The 16,125-nt window shown below is 40.7% G+C and overlaps 1 protein-coding gene across 6 annotated transcripts in view; it reads right to left on the bottom strand.

The window, feature by feature from the left end:
* Window positions 1–16,125, bottom strand: part of CTPS2 (CTP synthase 2) — a 115,575-nt gene that overhangs the window by 93,781 nt on the left and 5,669 nt on the right. For 3 of the 6 annotated variants that reach the window (XM_060086743.1, XM_060086741.1, XM_060086742.1), the window contains exons 2-5: window positions 15,076–15,280; window positions 6,417–6,587; window positions 4,036–4,136; window positions 34–150 (exon numbers count right to left, since the gene is read on the bottom strand). In XM_060086743.1, coding sequence (XP_059942726.1) covers window positions 34–150; window positions 4,036–4,136; window positions 6,417–6,587; window positions 15,076–15,241 — 555 coding nt within the window. In that variant the 5' untranslated portion in view covers window positions 15,242–15,280. Of the gene's footprint in view, window positions 1–33; window positions 151–4,035; window positions 4,137–6,416; window positions 6,588–10,628; window positions 10,693–15,075; window positions 15,281–16,125 lie in introns of those variants that run through there. The other 3 variants (XM_060086745.1, XM_060086744.1, XM_060086746.1) reach the window with 2 other exon arrangements.

The following is a 16,125-nucleotide window of genomic DNA, read 5'->3' as shown; positions in this document are numbered from 1 at the left end:
GTTGCTGACTACACACTTATCTGGAAAGCTCACCTGTGGGACAAGGCTAACATGGATATTACAGAAATTCTCTCTTTTTGCTTTAAACTGGAATTGTCTGAACGCTTCCACAAATGGCATTCCTTCAATGTCTCCAATGGTGCCACCCAGCTGGGAATGGAAAAAAAAGACACAAGAGATCAAATAGCTTCCGTGGTACACAGACTAACAGAACAATTCTTAATACACTAAGCGTGAGAACTGAAGTCCCCCGAAAATGGGGATCACTAATAGGCTGTCAACCCTTCACCTCATCAAGACTGAAAAAAAAATTTTTTAAAGAAAAGGAGTGGGACTTCCCTGGTGGCACAGTGCTTAAGAATTTGCCTGCCAAGGCAGGGGACACAGGTTCGAGCCCTGCTCTGGGAAGATCCCACATGCTGCGGAGCAACTAAGCCTGTGTGCCACAACTACTGAGCCTGCGCTCTAGAGCCCGCAAGTCACAACCACTGAAGCCCGCGTGCCTAGAGCCCGTGCTCCGCAACAAGAGAAGCCACCGCAATGAGAAGCCCGCGCATCGCAATGAAGAGTAGTCCCGCTCGCCGCAACTAGGGAAAAGCCCGCGTGCAGCACTGAAGACCCAATGCAGCCAAAAATAAATAAATAAATAAATATTTTTTTTTAAAGGGGGGTTTGTATTAAAAAAAAAGAGCACTTTAAGAAAAGAGGAGGGAATTCCTAAGCAGATAAAAAGATCCAGAATATACACCACAGAGGAGTGAGATCAGTTAGTTTCTACCAGTGGTCCCGTTGGAAGGGAGAATTCAAATCCGGTGACAGTATGAGAAAAGGGAGAGCCATCTGGTTCTGCCTGGTGTTAAACAGTTAGCATTCTCTCTCTCTCTCTCTCTCTCTCTCTCTCTCTCTCTCTCTCTCTCTTCATGAACACACACACACAAACAAACACACATACACACACACACCTGTATGCAGCTGAACAGTCTCCTTGTAATGGTGGTACTACCAGAATTAAATCACTTGTAATAAAACATGCTGGCTCTCTGAAAGAAGTAGCACCAAAAACCCCGAGAATATTCCTGACAGTGTAATCCTTTGACAAATGTTAACTTAATCTACATTGTACTTCCAATAAAGTTACTTAAGCATTTTACTTCAGACAAGGATAAAATTCACCTTAACGCATTCGTCCTCACCATAGTTAAATACTTAAGGATTATCATCCAGATTTTTAAATTAATTCTTTAGTATTTGAGCATCTACTACAGGCTCAACACTTTAAATGAGCTGCTGGGAAGAACTTAAGACAACCTGCTCCTGAGGAGCTCGGAATTTAGCGAGGAGAATAAGGCAGAGCTAAAGAACAATAAAGCAAGAGCAAAACTTGAGCACTACGTGGAATGATCTGGATGCTGAGGAAGAAGAGATCATGGTGGGCCCAGGCCCAGGATTCACCACCTTCCCTGGCTTCAGCTACTCGACTGGGTCCAAAATCTACTTGCAGTCCTGACCTCTCCTCCCAGCGCCGCTGGGCTTTGAAGCCAACTTGTCCGTGACATCTTGAATGGATCAGTAAGTATTCAAACTTACCAGGCCCAAACTGAACTCCTGGTCCCCACAGCCCTGGGCCTGTTTGTCTGGGGGCTTCTCCCTCATCTCAGCAACAGCATCTCCTACCACTAACTGGTTCAAGCTAGAGGTCTGTAAATCATCCTCCATTCCCGCCTTTTCCTCACCCAACCCTGTCCAGTGAGCTGTACCTCCAAAACATTCTTGCAAATTTCTCCACTGCTATTTCCACCACTACCACCCTAGACGCCCAAGCCAACACCATCTTTTGCAGGGATTATGGCAATCGTCTAAGCCTGGGGTGGCTAAGATGGCCTGCTGTCTATTTTCACACATGAAGCTATACTGGCACACGGCCATGCCCACCCACACGTCACCTAAGGCTGCTTGGGCACTGCAATGGCAGAGTGCAGTAGCTGTGACAGAGACTCTCTGACCTGCAAAACCAAACATATTTACTATCTGGCCCTTTACAGAAAAAGTTGGCTGCCCCCAATTTTAATGGCTTAGTTGCTCCACGGCATGTGGGATCTTCCCGGACCAGGGCTCGAACCCGTGTCCCCTGCACTGGCAGGCGGATTCTTAACCACTGCACCACCAGGGAAGCCCGGCAAGTGCTTTAACTGCTTTGTTTGGATTTCTTCTGGTAGTTACCTCCATATCTCTAAACCAAAGCTCATCCATCTCAGCTCTTCCTCAACTTAGCTATTTCAGACACCCTCTAATGAACGTAGGTGTACTTCCTGCTGTGACAGATGAGGATGCAGCTCTCTGGTACCCCCATCCCCAGATACCAATCTCAATTGTTAATTCTACTGGTTACTTTCCTAACCTGAGATACTTTTGCTTCTTTTTCAGCCAAATACTAACAGTATCTGTAGACCCTCGCAGTGTACAATGAGGTTCTGCCCTCCCTCCTTCCCCTCCAGCACTCCCCCACCCCCTCCACCTCACGATCCCTCTTTTCAAAGTTGATGACACATTCCTGCTTTTAAGGTTTCTCTGATTCATCCTGGAGATGGGTCCTAAAAACTGAAAATCAATAAAGAGAGTGACCGTGCAAGTCTCCTTCACCGTAGAGTCAAGCTATGCCCCAGTTTACATCTTTGTTCTCATATCAGATGTTATTCTCCTGACACTTTTACCTGCCTTTCTCTTTTCTCACACTATTTGTCTTTATCATTGCCTCGATTTGTTTGCAAACTATTCACTGTATTAGATATTAAATTTTTTTAAAGGAAGCAAGCCTAGTTATGCAGACATGGTCAGTTTATAAAACTTCATCAAGCTATACATCTGTGATATGTGCACTTTTCTGTGTTTATGTTATACTCCGATTTTTAAAAATTATAAAGGAAGCATCCTCTCTTTCCTCGTAAATTGTGAAGGAAGAAATACAAAAGGAGAGAAAATTTTATATAGCACACTTATACATTTACATTAAGTTTATCAACCATACCATTATAGTAGCAAAATATGTAATTAATATGATAGTACAGCACATTTACGTTAAGATTACCAGCTCTACTATTAACAAAATGGATCTTGTGGGTAGCATAATATCTATTCACAAACACTGATAACGATGACAATAATAGCAGCTAACATGTTTATTGAGCACCTCCTAAATGCCAGACACAGCCAAGTGCTTTTTACATTATTATATTTAATTCTTGCAACAACCCTGTTATTATTACCTTGTTGTGATTACAATATTACACTATCATATTGTTATAGATGAGTACATTGACACTTTGAGAAGTAACTTGCCAAGTCATACAAGCATCTTAACAATGGTTAATAATTTTCGAGCACTTAGTATAGACCCGACACAATCTAAGCACTAAACGTATTGGCTTATTTAATCCTCAAAACATTATCCCCACTTGGTAGATGAATAAATTGAGGCACAGAGTAGTTAAGCAAACTTGTCCAAGGTCACCCAGCTGGTAAGTGAACCAGCTGGGCTATGAACCCAAGCAGTCCCAAGCAGCTCCAGACTCTTAACCACTAAGCCATACACCACTGGGGGTGAGGGCAGAAATGTGAGCTTGGGGAGTCTGCCTCTAGGAACCAAAATGTTCATTATTCTGCTGTCCTGCCTGGCAATTAGGTCAACTGACCTTTAGATAAGGAGTACATGGATGTTATTCTCATTCTAGTCTCTCTCTAGTTCCAAAGCACTTTGCAAACAGCACTCAGTAGAATGCATTCTGTGACTGATCAGTCCTCACTTGCAGACTGCTGCACGCCCACCCCAGGAGTAATCACACAGTTTAAGCCAATCTTGCCCACTAACTTGTGACCACAAAAGCAGGGACCATCTATGTCGCTCCCTGCTGTAATCCCACCTCCTAGGCCAGTGTCCAGCACACATGAGGCCATCTACACATATCTGTTGAATGAATGAAGATCAGCTGCTTAAAAACCCTTAAGGATATAAATTATAAAGAAAAGTTCCATGCTTGCCTCAATAACACATATTTGGGGCTCTTCCTTATGACCATCCACAGGCACCATGGCTTGATTCATAACCCACTCCTGGACAGCATCAGTAATGTGAGGGACAACTGTAGAAAGAAGTAATAATTAGCACAAAAGCTTATTTCACGGTCATGGTCATGAGAAATGAATGTATTAGTGTCTTTAGACCTCCCAAATAACCTGAAAGCCACCTGGCAAATTAGACAAGCTACAGTCCTCACATTATTATCCATCTCACTGAAATTAATACTATAGACGCAACATAGGTCTAGTCATTTAAATGTTATGCCGTTTGGGGCTTCCCTGGTGGCGTGGTGGTTGAGGGTCCGCCTGCCGATGCAGGGGACACGGGTTCGTGCCCCGGTCAGGGAAGATCCCACATGCCACGGAGCGGCTGGGCCCGTGAGCCATGGCCGCTGAGCCTGCGCGTCCGGAGCCTGTGCTCCGCAACGGGAGAGGCCACAACAGTGAGAGGCCCGCATACCGCAAAAAAAAAAAAAAAAAAAGTGGTAAATGTTATGCCGTTTCTCTTGAAATCGACCTACCAGAGAGAGAGAGAGGGTGCTGAATACTGGACTCCAAGGGGAAGAAGGTATCAGAGTGGCCCAGCCCTGCAGACCTTGGGCAATTCGCCAGTGTGGAAGGGTCCCTCAGAGGGTGTAGACGAGGCCTGCATGCTGACCAGGGGCCTGAGGCTGCTAATCTCAGAAGAAGAGACAAAAAGATGCAGCCAACTAACCTAATGTGATGTACGAAGCAGGAATGTTGGCCTCTGGGAAGCTGACGCGGACAGCGTCTGTCACCTGCTCTCCCGGCACCGGCAGCTCACTGGCCCGCCTGCTCCCGCGAGGCGGGAGGAAGTCGTCTCTGATTGGTGCGTTTGGAACGACCCACCACGCATGCCCAGCCCCTTTCTGGGAGGGCGGGGTAGGTCCGGCTCTGCCTCCACGTGGGCAGTGCACGGATCAGGGGTCAAGGCCCAGGTCTGGGGCTTTGTCCTCTCCCCAAGTTTGGGACGTGGCAGGTATGAGGCAGCAACTCTCCCTCCCGCGGGTCTTCCCAATACCTACACTTGGGGGAAAACTATTAGAAAGTACAATTGTAGCTAAGATCTAAACCACACCGTCCAGTGTCAGCAGTAACATAGCTCATCTTTTGATCTCCATCTGTCCAACTTCTTATCTACTTCTCAGCTGCTTTCCAACATGAAGGTGATTTAAAGGGGATGAGGAATTAGCACCTTTACCCTACCACGTAGGAACTTATGAATACAAGCCGGGGGGGGGGCGGGGGGGAGGGTGGCCTGCGGGTCTCTCTTCGAGGACAAAAGAAAATAAGAATCATACCCCCCATGAAAAGGGTTGGTGAAAAAAGGGTCATATCATGCTGCCCTCCAGTTCAATCCCCCCACCCCACCCACGTCCCCCCCATCACTGTTCTTCTTCAAAGGGGAGTAATCATCATCCATGCAAAGATACAAGAAAAAAGTAGAAAAAGAACATATTAAATAAAGGACAGACAAAAACAAACCAAAATAAATCTATACCCCAATCAGATTTGTGATGAATAAATGGTTTCCCATGGATTTTATAAATAAAAGCTAAAGACAGAAAGAGAAAGAGGACAGAAACATGGACTAAAGGAAACAATGACATTAGTTAAAAAAAAAAAAAGACTGATGAAAATACAATCAGGAACATGGAGGATGAACTTGAAACCTTTGAGGAAAATGAAAAGTAAAAGTTTGTATGGTGCCATCGTGGTGATCATTTTGAAATGTATAAAAACATCAAACCACTATGTTGTGTAACAGGAACTAACATCGTGTTGCAGGTCAGTTATACGTCAAAAACAAACAAACTCATAAAAAAGACAGATCAGATTTGTGGTTATGGGGCAGGGGGGACTGGATGAAGGTAGTCAAAAGGTACAAGCTTCCAGTCATAAGATAAATAAGTACTAGGGATGTAATACACACCATGATAAATATAATTAACACTGCTCTATGTTATATACGAAAGTTGTTGAGAGTAAATCCTAAGAGTTTTCATCACAAGGGAAACATTTTTGTCTATTTCTTTAATTTTGCATCTATCAAAGATGATGGATGTTCACTAAACTTATTGTGGTCATCATTCCATGATGTATGTAAGTCAAATCATTATGCTGTACACCCTAAACTTATACGGTGCTGTATGTCATTTATAGCTCAATAAAACTGGAGGAAAAGAAAAGGAGGAGAAAACAGGGATCTGAAAAGGATTGGAGCTTGTCGAGCACAGGGACCCCCTCATCTTCAGGTCTATTTTGAGCAGGGTGTGAGTGCTCAGCACACAGGGCCCCCTAATGTTTGTGGAATATAATACCTTGTACTGTTTTCCCCAGGTAATCACCACGCCTCTCTTTATTGATCACATGTTGATATATCTTCCCAGTGGTGATGTTGTTGTCTTTATAAAGATTAATATCCAAGAACCTTTCATAATTTCCAAGGTCTAAATCAACTTCTCCACCATCGTTTAAGACAAACACTTCACCTGGGATAAAAAGGCAATGTAAAAATTAAAAATTTGCTTCCAGTAGATCTTTCAAAGATGAGCACAATATATTAAAGAGCTGGTAAAAGACTTATTTATAAGCCATAGAGTATCACCATTTCTATATTTCGATGGGAAAGTTTAGCAATTCGATTCTATCCATGAAAGTGCATTGGTAAAATTCTGGTATTCTATTATGGTAGTTTTAAATGCTTACTGAAATTCTGTCCTCAAGATTTAGCTTTTCCAAACTCATCATATACCACATGAAAAAGGGACTTTAAGGGCTTTCCTGGTGGCGCAGTGGTTGAGAGTCCGCCTGCCGATGCAGGGGACGCGGGTTCATGCCCCGGTCCAGGAAGACCCCACATGCCGCGGAGCGGCTGGGCCTGTGAGCCATGGCTGCTGAGCCTGCGCGTCCGGAGCCTGTGCTCCGCAATGGGAGAGGCCACAACAGTGAGAGGCCCGCGTACCACAAAAAAAAAAAAAAAAAAAAAGGGACATTAAAACAGCAATTTTTAAAACAAATAGCAGTTGACTTCAAAGCATCAGTATCCCGGACTCTGAAATTGGCGTAAGAAAATTTTCATTGATTCCAGTCTTGGATAAAGTCACTATTAAACAGACAGTAGATGAAAAGCAGGGCCTCCACTAGCCCATGGGGCGACTTGGTGAAACTGAGGCCAAAAAGAAAGTGAGCAATAAGCCACCTGCACAACAGCACCGTGAAGAAGGATACAGATGAAGACTTGGGACTTCCCTGGTGGCACAGTGGTTAAGAATCCACCTGCCAATGCAGGAGACACAGGTTCGAGCCCTGGTCCGGGCAGATTTCACATGCCGCAGAGCAACTAAGCCCACACGCCACAACTACTGAAGCCCGCGCACCACAACTACTGAAGCCCGCACGCCACAACTACTGAAGCCCGCGCGCCTAGAGCCCAAGCTCTGCAACAAGGGAAGCCACCGCAGTGAGAAGCCCGTGCGTCACAATGAGGAGTAGCCCCTGCTCACCACAACTAGAGAAAGCCTGTGGGCAGCAACGAAGACCCAACACAGCCAAAAAAATTTTTTTAATTAATTAATTAATTTTTAAAAAATGTGTATAGATGAAGACTTAATCACACGACCGGCAACTGTGTTGACTACTAGGCAAGCATCTGGGTCTCCAGCGTTACTTGAGGGCATCGATTGGGAGTCCAATGTCCTAAAGCCACCTTGTCAGAACTGAAACTCTCCCTGATTAAGGAAGTTCTATCATTTACTTCTATAGCTAGATGTTCATAGCATAAAAAGAAGGTTGGCTAGCTTCTGAACCTAATCAGAAGCCTTTTATAGTCTCATTTATGTCTCCCTCATAAGGTACCTAAGTGTGATCAGAAAGATCTCTAACTTTAAGGACAAAAGAGCAAAATGATGAAACTGTAATATTTTCATGTTTCCCAAATTCCATTTCCAGTTCAAATTCTATTTTCTCATGTTTATCAGGAATTGCCAATCCATGGAAAAGTCTTTGTACTTTGATTATCTTAACTTCTGCCAAAGAGGGGAAGATCTCTGAAATCTCTCTAGTTAATTCAGGCCAAAGCCAGTTTGGCAATACTCCAGGTATACGACAAAGGTCTTGAAATTTTAGATTCCCAAATTTAAAAATTTTAGATTCCTATTATGTTCCTAGAAGAAAAAGAAAAGCTGTAGATCATGTCTTCAAAAACATTTTTTTTTATTTAATGCAATTATAATAAAAATGCCAACAGATTTTTTTTTAACTTGACAGTGAAACTAAAGTTAATTTGGAAGAAAAACAGGTGTGATTACCAAAACAAAACACATGAAAAATAAATAAAAATAAAAGCCCTTAAAAAATAATAGTGAGTGGGCTTCCCTGGTGGCGCAGTGGTTGAGAGTCCGCCTGCCGATGCAGGGGACATGGGTTCGTGCCCCGGTCTGGAAAGATCCCACATGCCGCAGAGCGGCTAGGCCCATGAGCCATGGCCGCTGAGCCTGCGCGTCCGGAGCCTGTGCTCCGCAACGGGAGAGGCCACAGCAGTGGGAGGCCCGCGTACCGCAAAAAAAAAAAAAAAAAAAAAAAACAGTGAGTAAAGGAAGATTAAAATATATATGGGTTTAAAAAATAAATAAAATAAAATTCAAAAAAATGTGTATATATTTCAGTATATACAAATATGGAATAAGACAACATGAACAAATACTACACAAAACCAAAATACCCCAAAAAGTCCCTATTACATAAAGGAATTTAATACATGACTAAAAAAACCAAAGATATCATTACAAATCAAAGTAGGTAAAATACACAGAAATAAATTTCAAAGAAATGTGTAGGACCAATATGAAGAAAACTTTAAAACTTTACTTCAGAGACATAAAAGAAGGTATGGATAAAATGAAAGCCACTTATACAGTTCCTGAATAGGCCAGTCAATATTTTCAGTGTTTAAATTCTTCCCCAAATTAATTCATAAATTTAAAGAGTGATTTCTCATATACTTTGATAAAAGGACTGTGAAGTTAATCTTGAAGACAACTAACATTTTGAGGTTTAAAAAAGGAGAAAAGGAATAATGAGAAAAGTCCTGATAATAAAAAGCTGCAGCTATTAAAATGGTAGGCAGGAATAAACAAAGAGATCTGGAACAGACCAGAATACAAAGACAGAAATTTAGTATATACTGAAAGGTGGTATTTCAAGTCAGTGGAGAAAGAATGCAATCTTTGATAATTGCGATTAGGAATAGTGGCTAATCAGAAAAAAAATTAGAGAAAAAATTATGTTACATCCTCATCTCCCACCAAATTAAATTCCAGATGTATTAACAACATTAAAGTAAAAGCAAATGGTGGTGATCATTTTAAAATGTACAGAAACATCAAATCACTATATTGTGCACCAGGAACACAGTGTTGTAAGTCAGTTATACTTCAAAAGCAAACTCATAGAAAAATAGATCAGATTTGTGGTTACCAGAGGAGAGGGGTGGGGTGAGGGGAATTGGATGAAGGTGGTCAAAAAGTACAAACTTACAGTTATAAGATAAGTAAGTAGTAGGGATGTAATGTACAGCAAGATAAATATAATTAACACTGCTCTATGTTATACATGAAAGTTAAGAGAGTACATCCTAAGAGTTTTCATCACAAGGGAAACAATTTTTTGCTACTTCTTTAATTTTGCATCTGTATGAGATGATGGATGTTCAACTAAACACTGATAATCATTTCATGATGTATGCAAGTCAAATTATTATGCTGTACACCTTAAACTTATACAGTGCTGTATTTCAACTATATCTCAATAAAACTGGAAGAAAAAAAAATAAAGTAAAACCAAATGAAGCTCTAAAAGTGCCAGAAGAAAATATAGATGAATATTTAAATATTCCTGGAACAGAAAAGCTTACAGGTGACGTCAAAGGCAGAAATCATAAAGGAAACAGCTGATACATTTAGTCACACAAATGGTAAAATGAAATTTATCAGCAGAAGTAATATTAAGCAGAAGTAATATTACTTATCAGTTACTTACTTATTAACTAATATTAAGCAGAAGTAATATTACTTATCAGCAGAAGTAATATTAAGACAAATTGCAAACAAAGTAAAAATATATACATGTGGTAAGTATAGGTTAATGTACTCTGCACAAAGTATTCTTGAAAATCATTTTTCAAAATCCAAAGGAAAATTGGCATAACACCTGGCATTAGTCAATTCTGCTGCCTACCAAACAACCCTAAAATCTCAGCGACTTAGAAAACATTTACTGATTTCTCCCTCATGTTACGTAGGGGCTGTGGGTCATTTGTGAGTCTACCCTGTGCCTTCTTATTCCAGGACCCGGGTTGAAGGAGAAATCCCTATATGGGGCATGCAGCTCTCACAGCAGAGGGCAGAAAGACGACAGAGACTGAGCCAAATTATGCCATTGCATTGAAAAGTTCTGCTTCAAAAAGGCATATTTCATATTCAGTAATATCCCACAGAGCAAAACAAATCACATGGCCAAATAAGGTGACTGACCTCTCTGGTTTGCCCAGGAGTAAAAGGGTTCCCAGGATTCAGGACTTTCAGTTTCAAAACCAGGGAAGTTCCAAACAAATCAGGAAGAGTTAACCATCCTACGTGGCCAAAGGCCAAAGTCTGTGGGGCAGGGAATTTACTCCACCCAGGAAGCTGGGTCATAGTTTCAAACAAATATACAATCTACCATAGACTTGAATAAGCCATTCCACCGACAAAATGAAAATCAAAGAAATCTAAATTAACATAATGAGATACCCGGGAAATCTCTGCCAGTTCAATGGTTAGGGCTCCACGCTTCCACTGCAGGGGGCACAGGTTCGATCCCTGGTTATCCCTTTTTTTGGTTGTTTGGTGTACTCTCAGGTTAGTAAAGTTTAAAAAGAATAGTATTCAGCAAAGGTATAAAGAAAACTGAAAAACCTGAAAAACATACCTACCCACCAAATCAGGTATTCTGTACCTAGGCATTTATGTTAAAAAAATACAGTGGAGAAAGGACAGTCTCTTCAATAAGTGGTGCTGGGAAAACTGGACAGGGACATGTAAAAGTATGAGATTAGATCACTCCCTAACACCATACACAAAAATAAGCTCAAAATGGATTAAAGACCTAAATGTAAGGCCAGACACTATCAAACTCTTAGAGGAAAACATAGGCAGAACACTCTATGACATAAATCACAGCAAGATCCTTTTTGACCCACCTCCTAGAGAAATGGAAATAAAGACAAAAATAAACACATGGGACCTAATGAAACTTCAAAGCTCTTGCACAGCAAAGGAAACCATAAACAAGACCAAAAGACAACCCTCAGAATGGGAGAAAATATTTGTAAATGAAGCAACTGACAAAGGATTAATCTCCAAAATTTATAAGCAGCTCATGCAGCTCAATAGCAAAAAAACAAACAACCCAATCCAAAAATGGGCAGAAGACCTAAATAGACATTTCTCCACAGAAGATATACAGACTGCCAACAAACACATGAAAGGATGCTCAACATCTTTGCTCATTAGAGAAATGCAAATCAAAACTACAATGAGATATCATCTCACACCAGTCAGAATGGCCATCATCAAAAATTCTAGAAACAATAAATGCTGGAGAGGGTGTGGAAAAAAAGGAACACTCTTGCACTGCTGGTGGGAATGTGAATTGGTACAGCCACTATGGAGAACGGTATGGAGGTTCCTTAAAAAACTACAAATAGAACTACCATATGACCCAGCAATCCCACTACTGGGCATATACCCTGAGAAAACCATAATTCAAAAAGAGATATGTACCAAAATGTTCATAGCAGCCCTATTTACAATAGCCCGGAGATGGAAACAACCTAAGTGTCCATCATCGGATGAATGGATAAAGAAGATGTGGCACATATATACAATGGAATATTACTCAGCCATAAAAAGAAATGAAATTGAGCTATTTGTAATGAGGTGGATGGACCTAGAGTCTGTCATACAGAGTGAAGTAAGTCAGAAAGAGAAAGACAAATACTGTATGCTGACACATATACATGGAATTTAAGAAAAAAAATGTCATGAAGAACATAGGGGTAAGACAGGAATAAAGACAAAGACCTACTTGAGAATGGACTTGAGGATATGGGGAGGGGGAAGGGTAAGCTGTGACAAAGCGAGAGAGAGGCATGGACATATATACACTACCAAACGTAAGGTAGATAGCTAGTGGGAAGCAGCCGCATAGCACAGGGAGATCAGCTCGGTGCTTTGTGACCGCCTGGAGGGGTGGGATGGGGAGGGTGGGAGGGAGACGCAAAAGGGAGGGGATATGGGAACATATGTATATGTATAACTGATTAAATTTGTTATAAAGCAAAAAAAAAAAATTCTTTGTACCCCACATTTCCTCCAACTACTACCCCATTATCTTGCTTCTTCTCACAGCCCAACTCTCTTTATTTTAAATTGAAGTATAGTTGATTTACAATGTTTCAGGTGTGCAACAAAGTGATTCAGTTATACACACACACACACACAGGCACACGCACACACACTCACATTTTCTTTTTCAGGTTCTTTTCCATTATAGGTTATTACAAGATATTGAATATAGTTCCCAGTGCTATATGGTAAGTCCTTGCTGTTTAATCTATTTTATATATAGTAGTGTATATCTGTTAATCTCAAATTCCTAATTTATCCCTCCCCACCCCTTCCCCTTTGGTAACCATAAGTTTGTTTTCTATGTCCAGCACAACTCTTAAAAAGAGATATCTATACTCACTGTCTTCACTTCCTCACCTATCATTCTCTCCTCAGTAAAGTCTTATTCAAATCAGACTTTCATCTCTATGACTCCACTGAAATGACTCTCATCAAAGGTTATTATGACCCATGTATTACCATAACCAGCAGCCAATTCTCTGACCTCATCTTACCCAAATTCTCAGGGGCATTTGACACTGTTGACCTCACTTTCTCTATGGAACACTTTCTTCTCTAGACCAGAAGTTATGAACTAAATTGTGCTCCCCAAATCCATAGGTTGAAGCCCTATCCCCAGTGTGACTGTATTTGCAAATGGGGCCTTTAAGAAAGTGATTAAAGTTAAATGAGATCATAAAGATGGGGGCTAAAAGTCTATAGAGGGCTTCCCTGGTGGCGTAGTGGTTGAGAATCCGCCTGCCGATGCAGGGGACACGGGTTCATGCCCCGGTCTGGGAGAATCCCACATGCCGCGGAGTGGCTGGGCTCGTGAGCCATGGCCGCTGAGCCTGTGCGTCCGGAGCCTGTGCTCCGCAATGGGAGAGGCCACAACAGTGAGAGGCCCACGTACAGAAAGAAAAAAAAAAAAAAAAAAAGTCTATAGAACTGGTGCCCTTATAAGAAGAGAGAGACTCCAAGAACATGTGGTCACAGAGAAAAACTAATGCAAGGATTCAGCAAAAAGGCAGTCTTCACAAGCCAAGGAGAAAGGCCGCAGAAGAAACCAAACCTGCCAACACCTTGATCTTAGACTTCCACGTTCAAGTACTGTGAGAAAATGATTTCTGTTGTTTAAGCCACCCAATCTGTGGTATTTTGTCATGACGGCCCTAGCAAACAAATATACTAGTGTATCTACTTTTGTGTGTATTTGAAATGGAAGTTCTCTATAGCCAAAAAAACAATTTTTAAAAAGATCCTCTGTAAATGGATGATTTTCAAATTAAAAAAATAAATAAATAAAATAAATTTTAAAGTTTCCCTTCACAGTGTTGTTTATAATATCAATAAATTGGAAATGATTTCCTATTATTGTATAGATTCTATGCAGCCTTTAGAAGTATAGAATCTATTAAAATGTCTACAGTAGATTAAGTTTTAAAATTAGATAGAAAAAAAATGGATTGAAAAAAACATGACTGGGGAGAGATAAATTGGGAATTCAGGATTAACAGATACCTACTACTATATATAAAATAGATAAACAACAAGGACCTACCGTATAGAATAGGGAACTATATTCAATATCTTGTAATAACCTATAATGGAAAGGAATCTGAAAAAGAATATACATATGTATAACTGAATCACTTTGCTGTACACCTGAAACATTGTAAATCAACTATACTTCAATTAAAAAAATAGTATGACTCAGATTCAGTTCATTTAAAGTTCAAAAATAAGCAAAACTGATCTATAATGTCAGAAGACAGGATAATGGTTACCCTGGTCTTTTCAGATGGGGAGAGACTGGAAGGGGCATAAAGGGGGTTTCTGTTTCTTGAGCTGGAGGCTGATTACACATTATGTTCATTTCATCTACTGGTACTTATGATTTATATACTTTCTTGCTTGTATGTAAAAAGTTTAAGAAGAAAGTATGTAAGGGCTAGTGCCTTTTTAAAGATAATTAGTATAGGGACTTCCCTGGCGGTCCAGTGATTAGGACTCCGCACTTCCACTGCAGGGGGCACAGGTTTGATCTCTGGTCAGGGAACTAAGATCCCACAAGCCACGCGGCATGGCCAAAAAAATAATAATAAATAAATAAATAAATATAATTAGTATATACACCAAAATTTCAACATTAACAATAATTATTCCAAGTGGTGGGAAATGGACGATTTTTATTTTCTTCAGGTCATTCTATATTGTCAATATATTCTATATTGCCTGAGTTTTTCTCTTAATGAAATGTTGAGAAATATATTACCTTTATGATAAAATAAAACAAAACATCATCCATACTACAAAAGGTACAGTGAGAATGGTATCCTCACACACTGTTTTCCAAAAGGGTGGACTAATTTAGAATGTCATCAGCAATCAGAAAAATGTATCAATAACCATGAGAACATTCACAGATCCAAAATGTATGACCCAGCAGCTCTACTTCTGGAACTCTATCCTAAAGAAATTACCCAAAATACAAGAAAGAACCTCAATTTAACGCAGTGCCTTATAGGGGGGAAGTGGTCCTCCCTCATACCGTGCTCATAAGGTGAAAAAGTGCCCGCATCGATGTTTATATAGGGGTCGATTTTGATGGCAGTAACTCGGAGTCCACATGATTTTAGAATCGTCCCAATGCTGCTTGCTATGATCCCTTTACCGATGCCCGAGATGACCCCACCAGTGACCAAGATGTACTTCATTGGCAGAGGAGTGGCTGAGTGACAGCACCCAGATAGAATCTGAAAGGTAATGAAATTAAGGGTCAGGGAAGAGAAACATGTTCTTAAACCAGTAAAGTGGAGAGTGTGTTGGACCAGAATTTCAAAAGTACACAGCACTTTTTCTAAGTATTTGAAACAAAGTCTTATCGTCTAGGTTTTTCTTTCTTGTCGACATGCAGGAAGCTCTGGATACAGCAAAATGTTTGGCTCCATTACCCTGATTTTACATTTACCCCAACTCTGTCGTGTGACAAACTTCATCATAAGAAGCCAAAATTCTCTGGGATTCAGAAGCATGGTAAAATTTTTAAGAGATCAGGCTTTGGAGTCAGATCTGTACTAGCTATACCTGGGCGAGTTACTAATCCTTTCTGTACCTGTTTCTACATCTGTGAAATGGAATAAAAAGTACCAATCCCTTGGAATATTTTTCAGCACTAAAAAGAAATGAGCTACCAATCCATGAAAAGACATGGAGGAAACTTAAATGCATGTTACTAAGTGAAAGAAGCCCATCTGAAAAGGCACATACTGCATGATTCCAACTATATGACATTCTGGAAAAGACAAAACTATGAAGACAGTAAAATGATCAGTGGTTTTCAGAGGTTAGTGGGGGGAGGGAAAGATGAATAGGTGGAGCATAGAGGATTTTTAGGACAGTGAAACTATTCTGTATGATTCTATAATGGTGGATACAGGTCATTATACATTTGTCCAAACTCACAGAATGTATAACACCAAGAGTGAACTCTAATGTAACCTATGGACTTGGAATGATAATGATGTGTAGCTTCATTGACTGTAACAAATGTACCTCTCTGGTTCAAGATTTTGATAATGAGGAACGCTGTGGGCATGGG

The sequence above is a fragment of the Mesoplodon densirostris genome, chromosome X (assembly GCF_025265405.1).
Source record: "Mesoplodon densirostris isolate mMesDen1 chromosome X, mMesDen1 primary haplotype, whole genome shotgun sequence".
Lineage (NCBI taxonomy): Eukaryota > Metazoa > Chordata > Mammalia > Artiodactyla > Ziphiidae > Mesoplodon > Mesoplodon densirostris.
Note: the sequence above shows the minus strand (reverse complement) of the source record. Positions and strands in the feature narration are given on the sequence as shown.